This window comes from Poeciliopsis prolifica, unplaced genomic scaffold (assembly GCF_027474105.1).
Source record: "Poeciliopsis prolifica strain line A6 unplaced genomic scaffold, Auburn_PproV2 SCAFFOLD002, whole genome shotgun sequence".
NCBI classification, from domain to species: Eukaryota; Metazoa; Chordata; class Actinopteri; order Cyprinodontiformes; family Poeciliidae; genus Poeciliopsis; species Poeciliopsis prolifica.
In genome coordinates this window covers 5,612,283-5,633,441 of record NW_026562377.1, presented here as the reverse complement: position 1 = coordinate 5,633,441, position 21,159 = coordinate 5,612,283, and the positions used below count along the sequence as shown (strand labels likewise).

Below are 21,159 nucleotides of genomic sequence, written 5' to 3'. Positions count from 1 at the left end.
ATATGCACTGAACAGGTTTAGTATAACCCGTAGATCTGTCCTAAACTGGTTAAGGAAACATAACAGGTCACCTTTGAGATTCATGCAGAAAACTAAAAGAGTAAATCCGTTTCGGACCTGATACTTGAGCACACCAACGTTGTAGTAGGAGGCCTGGGGGTTCAGCTCGGCCTCCTTCTGCAGGTGGAGCTGCAGGGCCTGCATGTTGAACCAGAAGTCCCTGCTGTCCGGGTCGCTCTGCGATGGATCACTGCAAAGCAGAGTCGGGCAGAATCTAGTTACATTTACATGAGCAGTTTTATCATGAAGTACTGCTACTCTTGAGTATGTGTGTGTGTGTATATATGTATGCAAGTACATCTGTGGTTTTTTTGCATATAATTTTGTATTTATACAAATGAATCAGTTTATATTAGGTTTGGCGTTTTTTTCTACACTGTACTGGTTTTTCTTGTTTTTCCATTTCTGCTGCTTTTATTTTGTTATGTCTACTTTTTGCTGTAAAAGCTTAAACATTGCAATTTTTTTGGACACAAAGCATTATCTAATCTTCATTTATTTACAAAAATTTTGGATCCTGTATGAATGATTTTCATTTTGGTACCAACATTTCCACAGAACTTTACATTTTGGTCCACCTGATGTAATTTCAAAATATTAACACAGTGGAATAAATACACAGACAAATAGATTCGGGGAGAGAAGGCAGCTGACCTGTAGAGCAGCTTCTGATTGGGCAGGAAGTTGTCGATCTTTGAGATGTTGACGAGCCGGAAGCTGAGCACGGGAACGTTCGGGTTGGCAGTGAAGATCCGGGTGATCCCGGCTGGGAAGGACATCATTAAATCGCCTGTGATTTTCACCAGACACCTGAAGAAGAACCAGAAACACGGGGAGCTCATCCTGCTTTAACCATCTACTTAAATCCGACCGTGACGTCATCATGATGTCACCAGGCTGACCGGTTGTGCTGTCCGCCTTTGAAGTATGCGTTGATGTATTCTGTTATGGCGGCTGCGACCGGCCAGGCGTCCTGTGTGCTGAGGGAAATGGGGCTTGGTCCTCTGGACAGGTGCACTGTGGAGAGGATGCAGATGAGGTTTAGGATTCAAAAGACTTTTTACAGTTAAAGATTAGCAGAATGAACTCAGACCAATTAAATTGAAGCTTTTTAATACATCCAGTTCTAGAGACAATCGCTGACCTCTGGAGCTGATCCCAAGATCTAAATTGTATGTCAAAGGTTATTTAACTACACTGCTTCAAATTTCTTAACATTACAGCAACTAAAAAAATTCTTTCCATTATTTTGGAGACTTAAAATGCAACTAAACCACAAAAATCTGAATTTTTTTCCCCAGATTAACTATAAATTTTTAATTGTGGTCAAAACTTTTGGAATTTTATCTGAATATTAAAAAAAAAAAAAAGTGTAAGTTTTTCTCCAGAAGAGAAAACGTTCTTTGTCAGAAATCTTTGGTTGCGGTTCTCAAACATTTGGTTTTGATGCTTCCTGCTTCTGGTTGAACTCAAAGAATTTTGACAGCTGAAAACACGAACATTGTGGGACAAATAATACAAGACGTGTCCCTATGGGTCAGCGCAGACTAACGCGCCAAACTCAGATCAGACAGACACAAGTAGTGGTGACGTACGTCTGTTTACATTGGGGCCACATCCATCATTTCCACTTGTCTCAATAATGTCAAGACAAATTTACGAAGTTTGTAACAGCAAAGTAAAACACATTTATATAAGTCATTAAGGTCTATAGTGACCAGGGACTCACTCTGTCTGTGCTGGTCCTGGTGCTGGTAAGGGAGCGGGGAGGCCTGAGCCACCCTGGCCGGACTGGGCCCTCGGTTCTGCGGCCCCCAGTCGCCGTCCCTGGCCTGAGCCCCCCAGTCGCTCGGACTGGAGGACGAAGAGGACGTCAGGGAGTGGCTGGGCTCCGGCAGAGGAGACGAACACAGAGACCGGGACTGAAACACAGAGGGACAACATAATGGCCGCCATCTTTAAGGCCCTCGTTCATAAGACAGATAGAGCTGATGACAGGATCTCACTCGCTCGCTGCCGCTGAGTCGGGCTGACGACCTTTTGGACCGGGTCGCTCTTTGAGAAGCAGCGGAAACCACTTCAGTCGTGTCAGACCTGTAGTTACGTTTGGGCCCTGTGGGAGAGAAAAATAGCGAGCTGAAAACAAAGATTGATCAGTTTAAATGAAATGAAGAAATTTAACATCCTGTTAAGGTCCAACATGTTTAATGAGACATTTTTCTCAAGCATAAACAGCTCCTTCAACATCACACATTATACTTGATGAAAGGACAGAGAGTCACATTTTCACATTCAATTCTTCCATTTGGGTCTGTACTCCTAAAAACAAGTCAATCTCTTTAAAAACAAATAAAAAACCAAAACAAAAAATAACAGAAGTTCTTTTTGGCAGCAAGTGTCTCTTAGCAACCCCGGCAGAGTCCCACCCATCACCTAGCAACCCAAATGGAGGATCTGATCTGATCTGCACAATGGATGTTTTGTTGTTGACTTACCATACAGAAGCCACTGGCTGCATTCATGCAGGTTGTGCAGAAGGCTCTACTAATGCTTTTCATTAGCCATTTTGGACTGCAGCCATTCTCATGTGTGAGTGCAAATATTGAGTTGAGGGGCGTGGCCAGCTGCAGATTATTTGGATTTAAAGTGACGAGACGCCCTAAAACAGCTCATTCTGAAAGGAGCTTAAAATCCGATCATGCGAGGATGATTTTGTGCAAAACAAAATGTAATAACCATGTTCTGTGTAGTGTGTACAGCTTTACTAACCTGTACAAGGAAGCATAATAGGTCACTTTTACATAAATAAATATTCTATTTGACTTTCTCAACAGGCTGAAGTAAAGAGGAGTAAATCTCGGTACCCTTGTGTGAGCCGACGCTGCAGGTCGTCATCTGAGTGTTGAATTCCAGGCAGTCCTCGTCTTTGTCCGTGGAGAAACACAGATCCTCCTGAGGTCCTGAATGCCGGGTCAGAGGAGGGGCGTTCCGCCGCGGCTCGCTCTCTGAAGACCGGTGCTTCCTCCGCTCCCCTCCTCCTCCTGCCTCCATCTTTATGCTGCCGTCCTGTGACTTGGAGCAGCTGCTGTCGCTGAACGGGTTGTGGACCGACTTCCAGTGGGTCAGCTCCTTCTTCGGCGGAGCTGAAGCCGCGTCGACTCCCGGTCTGCTGCTGGTGCTGTGTGCCGGAATCATCCCAGCTGCTGCAGCCAGCGACGACTGGTGAGTCGGACTCCCGATCATCGTGATGGCAAACGGGTCGTCGGATGTAACCGGCGGCGGGAGACTTCGGTCCCGCTTCCTCTCTCGATCTTTACGATTGGAGGAGGATGAAGAGGACGAGGAGGAAGACGGGGGCAGGAGAGTTTTTGTTTCGGTGAGGGAGACAGAAAACAGGTCCTTTCCTCTGGTTTCCTGGGAATGGCGTGGCGGTGGCAGGCGGGTCCAGGCGTCCGACAGATTCAGCGTCTCCTGCGTCCTTTCAAAGCTGGCGAAGAACGGGTCATCTGTGGGAATGTGTTTGCAGTTCCACACCGACGACTCCGACTGGGAGAAAGCCGGGAACCGAACAGAACTGGATTCCGTGTCTGGAGGCGCCCGCGATGGGCGCGTTGAGGCGACAGACCAGACGTTAGCAGCGGCGTCTTGTGAGTTGGAGCTGCGGCCAGAAGAAGACTCATGGAAAGCGGAGAGGAAAGGGTCGGCGGGTCGGCTCAGCATTTGAGTCTGTTCTTTAGTCTGCGACACCGGCGGCCAGGCGGCCCAGCCCACCAGCTCTGGAGACGGACCAAGAGGCTGATGGGACGGCGAGTCCAAACCGGAGTCTTCAACATTCTCTGGTGACGAGGAATCAGATGAGAAGGCGGCATCTGAAACGCAAAATAAAACATTTTAGACCGAATCAGATCTAGACCAGGTCAACCATTTACATATTTTGTAACACTGTAGATTTGCAAATCTACAATGTTATAAAAACCTCAAAACCTTAAACTGTTATTACTGTATGACTCTTAAAGCGTCGGAATATTCATTCACGAGTTTCTTCATTTATGCCAAAGTGAACAAAGACATTACATTCAGAGGCACCGAACGCGTTCTTCTCTCTGAACTGATCCCGGCTGTCGAAGCTTTTGGACTTGAAGGCCAACTCCAGCGGAGGACCAAACAGGCTGTCCGAACCCGACGCCGTCGAACCCAACCTGTCGGAGGAAGAGCAGACACAAAGTCAGACCTCTGACTGAAAGTTAAGTACAATATAAAAGGATTACTAATGCCTCAATTTCAGCTTGTTTGTAATTTGTAATAGTTAATGTGAAATGTTTTATCCATCATCTGTTTTTGAAGGAGTGTGTCTAAAACTGAATTAAATATGGCCCAACACGAAGAAGTCCTCATGTTTATGACTGTTTCCATAAAGTGTAAATAATGCTCCATTTAATGCAAAGTTACATTCAATGTCCATTAAAAGTCATTATTTACCAAATGACACTTAATGACAAACATTCATGAAGACTCCTTCATGTTGCATCACATTTATTTATGTTATAAAATCCTTCAAATAAAGTGTTACCAAAAATTCAAACTTTGAACCCTTTCATATGTTTATTTTATTAGTGGCCACAACAAACGCAAAAATTTGATTAACCGTCAGAATAATTGATAGATTACTGCATTATTAACATAATTGTTTACATCAGTCGTAATTATAAAGAGATAATAAAATGTTATTTATATTTTTGCTGAGCGCTTCGCTCAAGCCAAAATGTGAACATGCTCTTACTCCTAAATTTTTTTTTTTTTAATAAAGTTTTTTTCTTGTCTGACCTCCAAGGGAAACACAAAATAAGGATTTGAAAAACAACCTACTGAGCATGGAAGCCATGATGGATGAAAATAAATGAATGATGCCGAGAGGCCAAGGTGAAAACCTGCAGAGCTTCAGACTGCTGAAAAGGCCACTAATGACGCAACTCAACCTCTAAATGCATCTCTCTGCCCTGCAAACTGATGCACACAAAGAGGAGATGAAGCAGTGAGGCGAAAGGCAGACCCCTCTCACCTGTCGTGATCAGTGCTGGAGGTGGACCTGCGTAGGCCTTCCTGCTCCTTGTCTGCAGAGACAGGACACACATGAGATAATCTGACTCCCAGCAGAGGATGTTCCCTAACCAGTATTAATCAGCAATCTTCCTCGAAGCGCTGAGAGGAGGCGGCACAAGGGAAGAACCCATCAGTCGGTTCCTCTACATTGAAAATAAGCATTTACTCTGGAGTCACTGAGCTGCAACAACTCCTCGCGTCGAGGAGGAATATTAATCTGCTTCTGCTGGATTTATGAGAGAGAGAGACTCCCTCCCACTTCCGCCTAACCTGCTGACAGACAACGACCCAACTGGTGATCAATCAGGCCTTAGAGCACGAGCGGTGTCACCTGAGACTAATTGGAGTGGAGCGGCTCGTGTAAGGTCAGCTAATGAAGAGATTTACTGTCTGTGGGGGGCCGAGAAGGCGTCTCTGTTAGGTCTCTACTGAAAAATGACATGCAGAGAAGAACAACTGATTTCTACGGAAGAGGATTGGGGCCAGTGAAAAAATAAAAAAGAATTCTGAATAGTCCATATTCTGAGATTGAAGTCATAATTCTGAAAAAGTCAAAAATTCTGAGACAAAAACTGAAAATCTACACATTTCTTGAGTTCTCGGCGCTGTAGGGAAAGAGCAGTTACTTACCTCATTACAAAAAGCTAACTTTTTAGATTAGAGTTGTTAAAATCAAAGTCACTTTGAAATAAAATCTGCTCAAAATTTTGATAAATTAAAAAGAAATAGGTTAGTTCATATTTTTTCTTGTTTATAATTTTCTTTGCCAATATTTATACACGTTATTAATTCCCAGTGAAAGGTGATTACCAAGAAGTCACCGGCATCACAAACATAATTTCACTTTGAGTTGATCTGCAGTTTCGGTTTGAGTCGGAAACGGCTGACTCACCTCGATGCGAGGCGGCTTCGCCGTCTTCTGATCGGCCTCCAGCGGTGCTGGAGTTTCCTGTAACCACACAGCAGAACATCTGTCATTTCTCTACTTGGACGACTTGCTGTAAATAATTGTATAAAAAAATTCTGATTTCTATCCGAAAATCTTGAAGAAGAACGTCCAACTATTATTTTCAACTTGGTTCTGCAGCAAAAGCGATGAACTGAAGTGAATGGATTGAATAGAAACCCTTCTAAAATCAATGTTTTGGACTGGCCTAATCAAAGTCAGGATTTAGAGATGCTGTAGCTTGACCTCAAATGTGCAGTTTGTTCCAAAATGCTGAATTAGTCAAAATTCCTCCATAATTAAGTAAAAGGAGGTTAAAGAGGCTGGTTTGGAAAGCTTTTTCTTCCTTGTTATTTGCTCAAAGCACTGCAGGCTGCAGGAAGATTAACATTAAAAAAACATTCAAAAACAAAGTGAATGAATTAAACTTACTGGAGAGATGCCGCTTTGCAGGCATCTGGAAATTAAAAAAAAAAAACAGTACAAATAAAAGAAAAGTATTTAAAAGTCAAATAATTAATGGAATTTCTCTGCGCCAGATTTAAGATTGAGAATTTGTTTGGTACGCTTTATTTGACAGGTTGTGAATAAGACTGTCATAAACATGTAACAACAGCTGTCATGAACATGAGGACGTCTTCATGAATATTTATGACTGTTGTCATAAAGTGTCATTCGGTAAATCATGACACTTTTAATACAAAGTTGACATTATTCAATATGTCTTTGTTATAACAACTTGACATTAATCAAGAATTCATGACATGACATAAATTTGTTATAAAAGTATTACTGATTACACTTTAGCTTTAATAACATAAAGCTACATAATTTTTCAAGCACATTTTACAACCAGTCAAATGAAGTATTACCATTTGTTCTCTTATAAAATGTATGAATGCAGCAAATCTGAGGAACAACCTGCTGCCTTGTTCCTCTGTTGGGCGGCAGCGTCAACGTTCCCACGGTGGCCTTCAGCTCCTTCTCAGTGGCGACAGAGTTGCTGCGACTGCTGCTGGCGACGGGTCGGATCTGGATGTGGAACTTCTTCGGCTCCTCGTCGTCAAAGTCTGAATCGCTGGAGTAGAAGTTGTCCTCCTTCTCAGAGCAGCGTAAAGGAAGCGTCAAGAAAAAGCAGCTCAGATGGCAAATGGTGCTGCGAAACGATGGAGACTGGCTCTTAAGAGAATGCCAAAAATTTGTTTAAAATTTCCTTTGAACGGAGTCCAAAATGTTGATATTAATTTAATTCACATTATGGCTGGAAAAAAAGGATATCATTCTGAGTGCTGTCAGCTCGGATGACGAATCCCTCGTCGTCTACTTCCAGTGGTGAATTCTGCAAAAACATAGAGAAAGTTAGAGACACACAGCAGCAGCTCAGAGACAGACGATGGACATTCGACACACACAGACATGTTGTCACCTGGCGTGACAGAAATCATTATTTGGAAACTGCACATTTTATTTACCAAGTACTACTTGGTTATTTTTGTTTATTAATATTTGAAAATTGCAAATTCAAGTTTCCCTTATGAACATTTGCATCTCTAGTCCCATATGAAGAATCAAAATTTATCCAAAGAAATATATTTTCACATCATTGCACATGCAAAGTTACAATGCTGGCACTGAAATAATGTGATTGAATATCTTGTAGTCTACTTTACTATGCTTGTTTACTTTGATCAAAACTGTCTTATGTTTACAAAAATTGGAAATTAAGTCTGAAGCTGCCAGTCACGACTTTTCCTGCATGGTAAATGTTAGTGCAAGCTCTGAAGAAAGGTAAGGAGAAGCAGCCAGAGCAGTTTAAAAACGTTTTGTTTACTCTCTCCTTCATCATCCGTCTGTTAGAAGGATTTTTGGCAACCTCCAAAGCCCTTTCACACACTAACTGCTCTTAACACGGTCCTGCATGTAGGGAAACACGTGCACACGTTTCCTCAAGTGTACATACTCACTTCCACTGTCCCAGCAAGATAATCTTAGAAGGTTCTTCTCAGAAGTTCAAGAATAAACTTGGGAAACCCCATATCATCCATCTTGTTATTTAAGCACATATACACATGATCCCTCCCTTCCAAACTCTGGACAAAAACACTGTTGTAATAAGTTACACACCCTCAAAACCCCAGAGTATCTGGTATCTAGGATAGGGTTAGTAACAGAGTCTGTGTTTTTTAGCTTTTAGCTGTGAAATATGTCAAATACTCACCAGCGCCTCTGGGACAGCTGAATCTCTGCAAAGATAGGAAGAAAAAAAAAAAAAAAAAAGTTGTTACTTTTAGCTTAGTCTGAAGTCAGAAGTAAAGAGCAGATGAGGGGAGTGAGAAGGCAGGAAGTGCAACACCACTGAGTTTCTGATAAACCTAAAAATTGCTAACATATGGTGATACCTTGGGATTTGACCCAGGGGATTCATTTCTGATTTACTGAGAGAAAGGAAGAATAAAAACTAAATGTTTTCTTTAGATAAGAAATGCAATTTAATCACACGTAAATAAGTCTGTTCATGCAATTAATAATTAAAAATCAAAGCGGCGATGGATGTTAACACAGGAGATCTAAAGCTCTGGAAAAAATTAAGACGGCACTTAAAATAATCAGTTTCTCTGATTTAACTTTTTATAGGTATGTGTTTGAGTAAAATTAACATTGTTATTTAATTCTACGAACCAATGACAAAATGTCTGCTATTCCAAGCAGAAATTTAGTATCTACAGTATTTGCAGAAAATGAGAAGAAAAAAAATCTGGTAAAAGATTGCTTCTTTCACTTGATTTCACTCAAAACTCTGGAAATAAGCAGGTTATTTATTCATTATATTGAGATCGAGTTCCTTTGAACTATATCTGACCTCGCCATTCCTCCTCCTTAAAGCAGCCTCCTTTCCTGTATGGCTTTTTGTTTGCACAAACTCACGTGGAGTCCGGCTCCTTGTCCCTCTTTCCCAGACCGGGGATTCTGAAGGCTTTTGCTCGAGTCTTTTTCCCGCCTTCAGGGGTCAAAGCTGCCATATACTCCTCAAAACCAACTGAAGCTACAGGCAAAAAATGCAAATATTTTTTTACCATCTTGTTTTTAAATAGATATTTTCTTTTTGTTTTATGCTCACTCTTTATTCAGAGTAGATGGAGAACGAATAAGCTCACTGTACCTGGCCTCTCTTTGCCCGTTCCTTTCTGCTCAGCAAATTTCTGAATGAGGATGTCGATGCCGATGTTTTCCACATTCTGCTTAAACTCCTCGTGGACCTACAGCCCAAAGTGACAAATGAGCTCTGAATGCAAGGCTTCCCCAGAAAATTTACTAGCTGAGGCGGTCTGGCGTGTCTTTGCATAAAACAATATTAAGTTGACAGGAAAAGTAAAATTATTATTGGGTAATTATGTCACTTTGACAAGACTTAAACTCACAACAATAGAGTCTTAAAAACAACAAATAAAAAAATACATTTAAAATCAATACCAATTACGGTATTTGCATTTCAGTTCAATCGAAATTAAGTCATCGGTTAGTGAATCTAAAAACATAATGCGATGCTGATCACATTTAGAACCGACCCATGGCATAAATGAAACGACCAGCTGCATGCTAACAAAATATCAGTGATGTTAAATTTGATTTAATGGTTTCAGCATGGAGTGACTAAATATTTTAAATTATAATCTAAGATTCTAAGGAACTGGCAAGTTGACTTTGCAAAAGTTCACAGAACAATCTATACAGTTAGACTGTTTTATTAGCACAGCTACAATCTGATGCTGTGAGTTTAATCTTTGAGTTTGAGCTCGATCTGTTCACAAATAAATCTTATAATACACTGGTAGACATCCTGAAGTACTTTTATTGTTCCCACAGTTTAGCACATCTTCACAGAGCAAGTACACTCAAGCATAATTTCTTGTGCTAAATCAATAAACCAGGCCTTAAAAATAACAAACGTTAAAAAGAATGAATCAAAACTTGATGCTACGTCCAGCTCAGAACTTATGCTACTCTGAAGACTGAATCCCAAATGCTTACGGTACAAAGACAGAAAAGCAAAGCTCTAGATAAACAGGATCTTCATCAACAAAGCTGTGTTTCATACGAAGTCCAACTCACCTGTCCCACCTGGACGTGGGTGTCCTCTATGGAGTGAGAGTAACTTTTGATCAACTGTTTCATCTGCCTCAGATGCGCCTCTTCGATTTCCTGAAACCTCTGCTCAAACGTGAACACGGTCACAAAAACACACAAAGGAAATTAGAAATTTTACCCAGAAACTCCTGATCTTGACGCATTAACTTTGTTTGATTTGCAATCATTCAAACAGCCTTTGCATAATCGTCACAAATAGGCGAGATCTTACAGATGAGATCTTACTGTCGAAGCATTTCGAAATCTAGAAGATTATTAGGAAAAATAATCACAATAACTGTCACTGTGCAACTTAAAGTACTTAAAGCAGTTAAATCTACATGTCATTTCACTTTCTCAACCCAAAAAACATATTTCAATAACTGCAGGTGTCAGTATTTTTATCATTTTGCTTGTTAATGGTAAAAGATGCACCGAGACACCTAAGGGGAAGCAAAAAATATTTTTTTATATCTATTTTCACTCTCTTTCAGCCAGATATCTTGTTAGTATGTTTTACAAGTATAGTCTTTAAGAAATGTTGTTTTCGTTGAGGACAGTAAGATTTAAAAAATGGGAGCAGGATTTTTGTAAATTTGGTTTTACATCCAGATCTGTTTCTCTAGAGTTGCCATATGCAGTGACATGTTTTTATTTTACGTGTTTTTTTAGAAGCTAAATACTGCATTAAAAAGTAAAATGATTAAAAATGAGTGTTATTGTTTACCAGCATGGTAGCTTGAACTGAAGATTGGAGTGTCTTCAAATGGGAAGTACACTACCACCCAAACATAGCTGAAATAGCTTTGATTTTATTTCTGAAAGGTTTCCCTTTCTTCATTTTCACTAACTTGTGTGTATACAGACGAAATCCCAATAAAATACATACAAGTTTGGGGATTTTAAAGTGACAAAATGGGAAAAAGTTCAAAGGGAATTAAATGTCTTCTTAGGCACTGCAGTTTCACTTTAATGTTTAATGTAAAGTCATCCTAATAAAAAAAAAGGGAGGAAAATGCACACTCAAATGAAACCCTAAATTATTACTCTAAATCTAAACTGACTCAGCTCATTAAAAAGTGCAACAAATTATATATTTTTTTAAGTCTAACAAAAACACCTTGGAACAAAAATGCCACACACCTTAACAATTACAGCCAGACCTTCCTCCTCTGAGCTATTACAGGAACTAATTGGTCACGAGGACTCCATTCATTATTTCAAATATAAAACACAGAAGTGCTCATTGGGATTTGTTAAATATTTCCATGGAAACAGCTGCTGTAACCATGGAAGCACAGAGACGGTGATTAAAGGTAATGAGCATTTTACAGCTTGTGTGTGTGGAAGCGGGTGTTTAGGAGTCGGGGGTTTAGGTGGGCTGAGGTTGTTTTATCAGGGGCGGCGCGCGGCTTGATGGTACATGAATGGATGGGATAGCGGGGTTCTGTTCTGGTGGGGTGCCACACAGAGCGGCTTGAAGCCAATGAGAGGGAGGAATAGATGAAAAGCCAGATCAGAGGGAGGGCGAGCAGTAAAACTGGAGTCGTCTCTGACCTGGGCGGACTCGCTCATCTTCTGCTCAAACTCTCCTCCCACACGGTTGTACTTCTCGATGCACAGAGCGAATGACTCCGCCACTTTCTTAGACTTCAGCTCCGCCTAGCGAGGAGAAGAAGAGAAAGAAAATTGCAGTTTTCAAGCTGCTGACTCACAGAGCTGACATTAAATTTAACATAACAGTTGTATTGAGACCATATCAGAACTGTAATTAGAAATACTCTGTGTGAACTAATGCAATATGCGATTAGCGAGCTGTAGCACGCTGGGATCTTTGCTCCAGAGTGACACCAGAGGTAACTTTGCATTGTAGTTGCACAACAGTCAACAATAACGTGACATGATCAAACATCATTGACGAATCTGAATGCAAGGCTTAAAAGAACATTACCAACAGCTGAGTAATATATTCGTCCATTTCCTGGTAATTTTGAGGACTCAAATTAGCTCAGTTCTTAGTACAAATACAAAAGATTACTATAGAGGCATTTTTAAATCAAAAACTGGAAGAGAAATGTGGATGTATGGATGGATCTTTTAGACTATGGAAGGAATAAGATGTGAAAATATTCTCCTTTTTTTCCCCATACTTTTCCAAAGCAGGAAAATGTATAAAACAGTTTATTTTTCATTTTCAAGCTTTTCAAAGTTTTTGAAAAGTAAAAATTTTATTAGCAATCCAACCACATTAAGGCATTACTCTGCTAACAAATGATCCTGCAAATGTGGTACATTTCAAGTCTCTGAGTCTTTAAGATGAAAAATGCAGCACAATTTAATTATCTTTTTTTTTTTATTTTAGTTTGCTCACTTCTGTGCCAAATGGCTGAGAAATAAATTTTAAAGCAGCAGCAAACCTTCTCTAGTTCTTTCTGCGGTGCTCCTTCCTTCCTGAGTCGGTCCAGCTCCAAACACTTGGTGTGGTAACCTTCCTTCGACTTCTGAAGGTGGCCGTTCTGAACCTGCAGCGCCTGCACGGCATCCACCGTTCCAACCATCTCCTCCTTTGTCTGGTTGACACACATTTCACATTGGATGTCATGGCTTTATTAAGGGCATAATACAAACAGGCTACATGCAACACATAATGTTTACATTCCAGGCGTTTACCTTACGGTGAACTTTAACTTGCTCGTCTCCATACTTGTTAACGTCCCGGATCAGATCGTTCATCTTCTTCATCAGCTCCAGGTGGCAGAGAGCCAGTTTGTCAGAAGATACCCTAAAAACATCCCACATGGGCGCAAAAGTCCTAAAGAAAACACAGATAACCAATCATTAATCAATAGCACTGTTTGGAAAAAACAAAATTTAACAAAGAAAAAAATTATTCTTTTTGTTTCAAATAATTAATAGTGAAGCTGTAAATGGCTTTTAACATGTGCAACTTTAACTTAACGGCAGGTTTCAAAAGTTTATTAGAGTAGATATTTGTGGTTTGCAGTACATCTGCAGAAATCTTACAAAAATTGTTGCTTTTGTTGATACTTTGATGAACAAAACAACACACAGTTAAAAACGCACATGCATTGAAGAATATGAGCTAAATATCACACAGGGCAGTGATTTAATCATAAATTTGGACATTTGGTGATGCAGATGGCACTCATACATATAACACATGCAGCCATATGACAGTCACATTGATAATTACAACCACCACCGCAGGGAGAAAAGGAAGCACAAGCTCCATGTCTGTACTCACCCCAGTTGACTTCCATTACTTGCTATTTTAGCCAGTTTGCTCATTGATTTGGAATAAGTCTCCTCAATGGCAGCCCTGGAAAACAAAAATATTTTAACACAATTAAGTCATTTAGAGGAACCTGTGACACAGCAGGAAACAGGATTATACAAAAAATTACAGTGCTGTAAAAAATAAATGTGAGAAGACAAAGGGATCTATCATTTGGAGTTTCTGGCTGCATGTTTACAGCAAAACTATTAAGTGAAAAAAGCTACTAACACTCAACACAGAACAGCTATTATGCTTTTTAAAGTATAAGGACCTTCATCAGAATCAACTAAATTCCTCAGATTTCTACTGAACAGCAGAATCAATCATAAAGCTTTGATTGGTGAACTTAACTTGAACTAACTCCTCTTTTTCTTGCACCACTGACCCCACAGCAAATCTAATTGCTTTGATTCACCAAAGAAACTGAGAACATTTATGAATTTTTTTTATAACAAAAAGTTTTCAGGGAACACAAAAAGAAATATTGCAGGGGGGAAATGCATCAAAACAGTTGCCAAGTCTTGATCTGGCTGGATCACACTCTGGTGCCAGAGCGCTTCTGTTTCATTTCCTGACTGCTGATTCGTTGTGTGCTGCTTTCAAACAGATAAGTGAGTTCCTCCTGTGGGGAATGTGGACAAGTGTTCTGAATCAATGTCAAGATTATATGAGCGGCGTAACAGCTTCCTCTGTGCGTGCCAACTTTCAGCCCTGACATCCTAATACCCTGTGGAATCCTACTTTCATAACAACAACTTATTCCACTTTTGCAAAAATAAAGAAAATGAGCATCAGAACTGCTAACACTGCTTCAGTCAGAAAAAGAAACCCTGGCTTATGTTCTGTGTTCAGAGAGAAAGTGTTTTGAGATGAGATAAAAAGTCGCTTTTCTTGTTGTTTTGACTTTAAATATCTACAAGCACCGAAGTAGATAAATACACTAGTTTATTGATTTAAGTGTAATCAAATTTTGTACAACAACTAGATGTAGAAATATGTGAAAGGTCCATTTAAAGTGAAAATTTGAGTCAGTTGATTTCAATAAACAGGCAGCCGGTCAGGAGTGGACACCTTATTATATTAAAGTCAAACTTTATTAAACTTTACAACATTAGTGAAAGTGCATCACTGCACACGCAAAGGAGGTAGAAAGCTGTACTTTTAGACAGAGGCATTTGAAAAAATATAAGATTTTGATTTTTCAAAATTTAGGACCACATTCATGTAAATTAAATGTGGTCCTAAATTTTGTGTCAGTAATTGGGTCCTGACACATTCTAAAACTAACTCTGATTAACAGAGATCACCTGAAATCAAAGTGTGGACTCGCATGTCACACAGAAATATTTCTGAGCAGACTGAAATATTTCCTGTATGTCATGTTTGTTTGCATAAACTTTACAGCAGAAAAAAACCTGCAAACTTTCAAGTATAAATTAAAGACAAAATTAACAGCAGAATTTATAACAAAAACACAAATTAAACTGAAAATTAAACCCACATGAATCCTTTCAAAGAGCCAACATTAAACTGATTAAAAATCTATTCTAATCCTTTTGTATGCAATAACCTTTTAACTAAATAATCATGAATTAAACTACTTATAACAAGAATTTAAGTCTGATGGGAAAGCAGGGAGTGGGCTCTGATAAAAATTACAAATAATCTGCTGATTCATGACAAAAGTTGGGCGTTGGACTGTTTTAAAGTCTTACATATTAGTGACAGATGTAAGCTCCTCCACTTACAAAATCAGAGCTAGAACTGAATAAAATATTCAGTTTTAGCAGTCTTTTTGTATGTTTTTATGAAATATCTGCAATGACGGAATGACTGTAATGAGACAAGGTTTCTTGAAGTTTGTTTCTGTTAATTAGGTGCAAACATGTTTTTTCATTAACGACTCAGCTACTTTTACCCTTGAAAATATATATAACTTTCTTTGTTACAAAGTAATAAAGTAGAATACTTTATTCAAGATTTTTTATCTGAGAAAAGAGTTTCACCTCACCCAAAAGATGAGTTTTCTGGCTCTAACATTTTATTTCCAGTAGCAAGGGGTTGAAAATGTTGCTGAGCTTTGTGAATGCAGAAAGAAAACAATGTTCATTTGATGAAATTTAAAGTTCTCTTTAAATTGTATTACGTTTACAGCAAAGGGCTTCATCACATGACGAAATGGTGCTTCTCCAAACATCTGATGTACTTAAGCAGCAAAAAATAATGGTGAAGACATGAGACAAAGTTCAGGAAGTCGATTTGAATGATATTAAGAGGGATACACTTCATTTTTCTGTAATCTGTACGTTCCTGATATGTCTTTAAAAGCACACAAGTTTAAACACAAGAACAATAAACCAGCAGATGAAACTCAAAACTAAATTTCTGTCTGCTCCTCTTGAGCAGACAGCTCAAGAGGATGTCTGCACTCCAGGGTTCTAATCCGGTTCCTCGGGCTCTGCTTAGCAAAAGTTCCCCAGCTCTTAAATTCCTCCTGGTTCAGGCAGGTGGTTTAACTCCATCAGACAATTAGCTATCCTCACGGCAATCTCTGTGCACATCACCCAGCCTTGCCTTCTTTTCCCGAGTACAGAGTCAGGAATGTTAGATTTCACCGAGCCACCTCCCACATCAACCTTACCTCTCTCGGACAAACTCTGCGAGCTCTTTGGTTGCCAGCTGGCCGTGCTTCATGTTGTGGTATAGCACGTCAAAGCCGGCATTTTTCTCCCCCTGCAGAGGCACAAATTAAAACAGATACCTACTGTTAGCACCAAGTCAGGAAATGTCAAACTGGCAGAGTTCATCCAGGTGATGAAAACAATTTTTCAGAGAGCAAACAAGTTACAACTCTGTTGTTTGAGCACATTAGCTTTTTGCTGGATAATGAATAAACATGGGTTTCTTTGCTCAACACTAAATCCCTTGAACCTTTCGGTTCAAAAATATATCAACAAAAAAAGAAAAAAAAAAGTTAAGAAACAACTTCAAAGATGTTGCTGCAGTGAGAACAGACATGCTTCCTCCTGGTTTAATGCAATTAGGTTGTTGAGCTCATTTGTGAGGACTGATGTTTAGTGAAATTGGCCAAAAACATGGAGGATCAGTGATCAAGAGGAGAAACTTTATGTTTTAGTGTCCATGTCCTAACTTGGACTTTATTCTTTTTTTTTATTTTACACTGACAGCATCAAAACAAAGCTCTCAATTTACCAGTCGATCTAAATTCCCCGTCCTGCAATGACTTGCACCTAAAGATCATTTTAGTAAACATTTCTTTGGAGTACTTGATTGTTTGAAGAAATGGATGCTTATTTACAGATAAATTATCTAATCTTAAACAGAACATGCATACAGTATATTGTTTGTACTGTTTTGGCTTAATTGCTTCTTGTCTATACTCTTTCAGCAAATGGCCTTTTCAGAGTCGCAATCCTCCAGTTAACAATTAATGACTAAATAAACTGACAATTATTTCAATAGTCAATCAATCACAATTAATCTTTTCAGCCCTAATAAACACTCATTCATTAATGTAGCTAGTATTTAGAGCAAAGATAGCCTGTAATTTTGAAAATATGATGGAAATGCAGTGTGATTTTTGAAGATTGACTCCTCTCTTGCTCCACCAGTTCTAATTTTGATGGATGGCGATGCGGAGGTGCTGCACACTGCACCACCATGGCAGAGCAATGCTCTCATTAGCTATAATGGGTTAGTATTTACTGCAGAGTCCATTCTGTGCTGGAGTGAAGTCGAGATGTAAATTGGGTCTAAGTGATGATGTGTCCAACATTTGACATTTGTCTATGAGGCATCCAGCATTTCACTACTGTTTGAGAAAAATATTTATCAAATATAATACTACGAGAAAATCACCACTCTCTTAAGTGGTGATTTTCTCAAGCACAAATGTAAAAAAAAATGTCAGAAAACCAGAATGCCTCCTGTGCAACCAAGAAGATTTAACAGACTACATCATCACCCCAGGTCCATCAGTGCTGTAATTTTACAAACCTACACCTGTCTTTTCATGACTGTATAATCCATGTAAGTCCAGCTGAGACAGACATGAAGTCACTAAAATGGGTGTGTCTGGACTTCAGCCTCACCACATTTTTTAGTAAACAGACAGTTGGACTCCTTGTGCAGCCTCAGACAGCCAGCTGCTTCTCAAGACCTAAAAATAACCCGTTTGAGGAGAACAGACTCTTTTCCAGGTACCAGGGGAATGGCTGGAATGCCAAGAAAAGCTTGGTAGTCACCACACAGACATATGTACCCAACAAACGGAGACACAGACTGCTGCAAGAGGAAAAAACCAGACAACAGAAAGAAAGCCGAGAAACTGAAACACCAGATTAGACAACATTAAGCAAGCGCCATCAATCTCTTGTCTATAACTCCTTTATTATTTAAGTAAAACATAGAAGATCTGATTTGACTTTAATAGATGTCCCATGTTCTTTTGATCCTTCTTAGGTAATTTGTGCACATTTCACAGGTTAACCCAACATTACAGAACTTAATCTGATAATTTTAAAGACATACTTTTCCCATTCCAGAAATAAAGAAACTCTTGCGTCCTGGTTCAGGGATAACATCAATAAAAAGTGGTTGTTTCTAGGGGCATTTCTTCACATAATGCCCCTCAGAGCATCTTCCTCGAACCCCGCTATTAATCAGACTTCCAAGTGTCAACCTTCAAATTGTCCTTTAAAAGTGCATTAAAACCTTCAGTACCTTAGAAGTACCTTAGAAGATCCAATAATATGAAACAATCTTAATATATATTGTGTTTTTAGAAAGGTTTTGGAGAACACTTCAGGAAACTTTTACATTAATTTCACAATTTGGACAAATTATTCAAGATTTAAAGATATTTAGTGTAACAGTAACCTTAAAACGAGAGGCTATAAATGAACACATGTCAATTGTTCTTTTGTATGCATTTAATTTCTTTATTTACTGTTGTAAATGGCGGTACTCTCAAAGGGTACTACCTTTTGTAGTTGAAAAGGCAGACAAAAACATCCCTCATAGCTTGTTGCAGTTGTGAATGCCTAATGTCGAAATTCTACCCTCACAGAAAGGTGAGCTGACAGCTTCAGTTCAGGCTTCAACCAAACACACACACACACATCTACTCTATCTTCACAAGGACTTTTCAATTACTTCCATTCATTTTTATTCTTTTTCATTGCCTAACCAAAAACAGTAATACTTCTCTATGCCTGCGCCACAAAGGAGCAGTGAGTCCTCACAAGGTATTGTAGGAAAACTAGATCTCACAAGGTTAGAAAGGCTACAATACACACACATACCTGCCTATTCAAAGCTAAACACAGCACCTGTCCACCATAACTGGCAGGCTGGTGTAGCAACTGCATACAAAGCTAGTCTGTCTGTTGAAATGTTCATCTGATCCTGCATGTCACCTCAAATTCAATATCCAACAGAATGTTGCATTCCAACATCTTGATAGTGCAATAATTGTCATTAAATATATAGTAGTTCTGCAAATCAACTAAAATTATTAATAGTTTATAGTGTTACAGAATTAAACTAAAAATGTAGTGAATGTGCAAATACTCTAGGACTGCAGAGTACATGCCAATTGTATTTCAATATCAGTTTCTCTGCAATAATCACATTGCAGAGACACTAATTGGAGTGCAATGACTGTGTGCAAATATATTCCAAGTGTTGGACAGCAGATGCTCACAATGGACAAATATGATTTTAGCTACAATACTAATAGTCACAGATTGACAGAAAATCAAACGAGAAATACAGAAAAAGAGGAAAACAGGCATATATTTTACCTGACAATGCCATCGCATTAGTTACCAATATTACAATCAGAAGGTTTTCTAATTAGAATCAGTGTTAGTCATCATGCAGAAGTACAATGAAATTAGTTTAATTTCAGCTTCATCCAAAGAACAAAAAAAGAAAAATTAACATCATAAGACATGGTGCAGCTCTTGACCAATCACTGCTGGAGACTGACACCTGAGAGAATGAGCAGACATAGATTATTGTAGATATATTTTAAGATCCATCTGCAATTGTAGAACGCATAAACATGTTTACAATACTTTAGATCACAAACCCAAAACTATAAAGTAAAAAAAAAAAGTAAAAACAAACATTTTTATAAAATTAGAGTGTGAACACACTGAAATGTCCAGTGACTGATATTTAACGATATTGTTCCAGCAAAGTGATAAAGAACGATAATTTTAGATATGAATTTAGGCCAAACCTTGTAAATTAGGGAAGCCAGAAACATTCCCTGAGTGCCATAATATGTTCCTTAAACTTTAGCTGAATGACAAATTTTTGCCGTCTGATATATGCAAGCCCCCCTACCTTACTCTCCTGCTAATCTCTTATTCATCAATTAAGTTGACAGAGTTGGTCATGCGTGATCGGGTTCATTACCATGACAATAAAGCGAATGGTGGCATTGGAGATGCCAGAAAGTTTGGGGGAGGTTTAAAGAGATGAACAAGTTTCAGACAAAAACCGGTCAGAGATCTACTTTAAATTCTTAAAGAGAAATTATTTTAACTCTGTAGACAGGAAGCCAGCAGCAGTATGGTAAAGTTAAGATGACTTTTTTCCTCTTCTTATTTGAAGCATTAAACATTAGGATTTAAAAAATGTAGTTTATAGACAATCTTGAATCTCAAAGCAAAACAAATATAGCGCCAAACAGCAACTTTACATGCCTATCAAATAAAATAAAGATGTATTTTTTAGCTGTAAAAGCACATTAACAACCCAAGACTTTCAAATAGTTGATATTCGAATTAACTGGGACTTTTGTGTTTTTTCTTAAACAACTAGATTATTTGTTCAGGTTTAAAATTAAACTACAAAATACAGATTATAAAATGTGAAGTCACAAATGAGCTATCCATGTACCAATGCAACGCAAACTCTGTTGCTCTAAAACCACAACAATTTGCTGGTATAATTAGCTGTTTCTTGCCAGCAGTTGCAATGCTCATTAAATAGTCAAGCACACAAATGGACCTAATAATTTTCTTTACATATGGCTACTGAGGAACACGTTCCTCTGTGCTGTCTACTGGAGAACTGTGTGTGTGTTTTGTGTGTCCAAGTTGTAAACAAGCTCATTTTGTTCTGATGAGAGACAAATGGTTACACATCATCTAGCTTTAGCTCTTACAACAAAAGGAAGTGAAGTCGGGCAACCTGTCTGCCAGAGGTTTGCTGACTCGTGCAGAGCGGCTCTGCTTAGTGGGCAGGTTGAGCTGAGTGAACACTTCCACAGCAGAGATGGGTTGGCACCAACAGAAACAGAGAGCTGCAGCTCTGCAGCACAGATGGCCAGTTTGTGGACTGATGTAAATATTCACATCTGCTTCTCTGAAATGATTTGTTGTATTAAACATGAGAAGTTGATGAACGGCTGCTTCCCAGAGAGAAATAGACGTCATCTGTTGTGATATCTGTGCTTGTAACTGAGATATTAATTTATTCTCTCTGAAGGTGTATTTCCTGTAAACTGGAATAACTAATCAGTCAAACATCAAATATATATTTTTTGAAGTCCAAGAAAAAGGATAACTGTTTTTAATTAAAAAAAAAGAAGAAA

The 21,159-nt window shown here is 38.9% G+C and overlaps 1 protein-coding gene across 1 annotated transcript in view; it reads right to left on the bottom strand.

The window, feature by feature from the left end:
- fcho1 (FCH and mu domain containing endocytic adaptor 1) overlaps positions 1 to 21,159 on the bottom strand; it is a 41,091-nt gene that overhangs the window by 3,663 nt on the left and 16,269 nt on the right. Inside the window, exons 3-23 of the mRNA XM_055048563.1 lie at positions 16,171 to 16,262; positions 13,497 to 13,571; positions 12,902 to 13,043; positions 12,649 to 12,801; positions 11,789 to 11,893; positions 10,217 to 10,315; positions 9,267 to 9,363; positions 9,032 to 9,149; positions 8,325 to 8,349; positions 7,385 to 7,445; positions 7,028 to 7,218; positions 6,539 to 6,563; positions 6,053 to 6,109; positions 5,120 to 5,171; positions 4,135 to 4,259; positions 2,925 to 3,929; positions 2,067 to 2,173; positions 1,790 to 1,982; positions 963 to 1,077; positions 715 to 870; positions 118 to 250 (exon numbers count right to left, since the gene is read on the bottom strand). Coding sequence (XP_054904538.1) covers positions 118 to 250; positions 715 to 870; positions 963 to 1,077; positions 1,790 to 1,982; positions 2,067 to 2,173; positions 2,925 to 3,929; positions 4,135 to 4,259; positions 5,120 to 5,171; positions 6,053 to 6,109; positions 6,539 to 6,563; positions 7,028 to 7,218; positions 7,385 to 7,445; positions 8,325 to 8,349; positions 9,032 to 9,149; positions 9,267 to 9,363; positions 10,217 to 10,315; positions 11,789 to 11,893; positions 12,649 to 12,801; positions 12,902 to 13,043; positions 13,497 to 13,571; positions 16,171 to 16,262 — 3,126 coding nt within the window. The remainder of the gene's footprint in view (positions 1 to 117; positions 251 to 714; positions 871 to 962; positions 1,078 to 1,789; positions 1,983 to 2,066; positions 2,174 to 2,924; positions 3,930 to 4,134; positions 4,260 to 5,119; positions 5,172 to 6,052; positions 6,110 to 6,538; positions 6,564 to 7,027; positions 7,219 to 7,384; positions 7,446 to 8,324; positions 8,350 to 9,031; positions 9,150 to 9,266; positions 9,364 to 10,216; positions 10,316 to 11,788; positions 11,894 to 12,648; positions 12,802 to 12,901; positions 13,044 to 13,496; positions 13,572 to 16,170; positions 16,263 to 21,159) is intronic.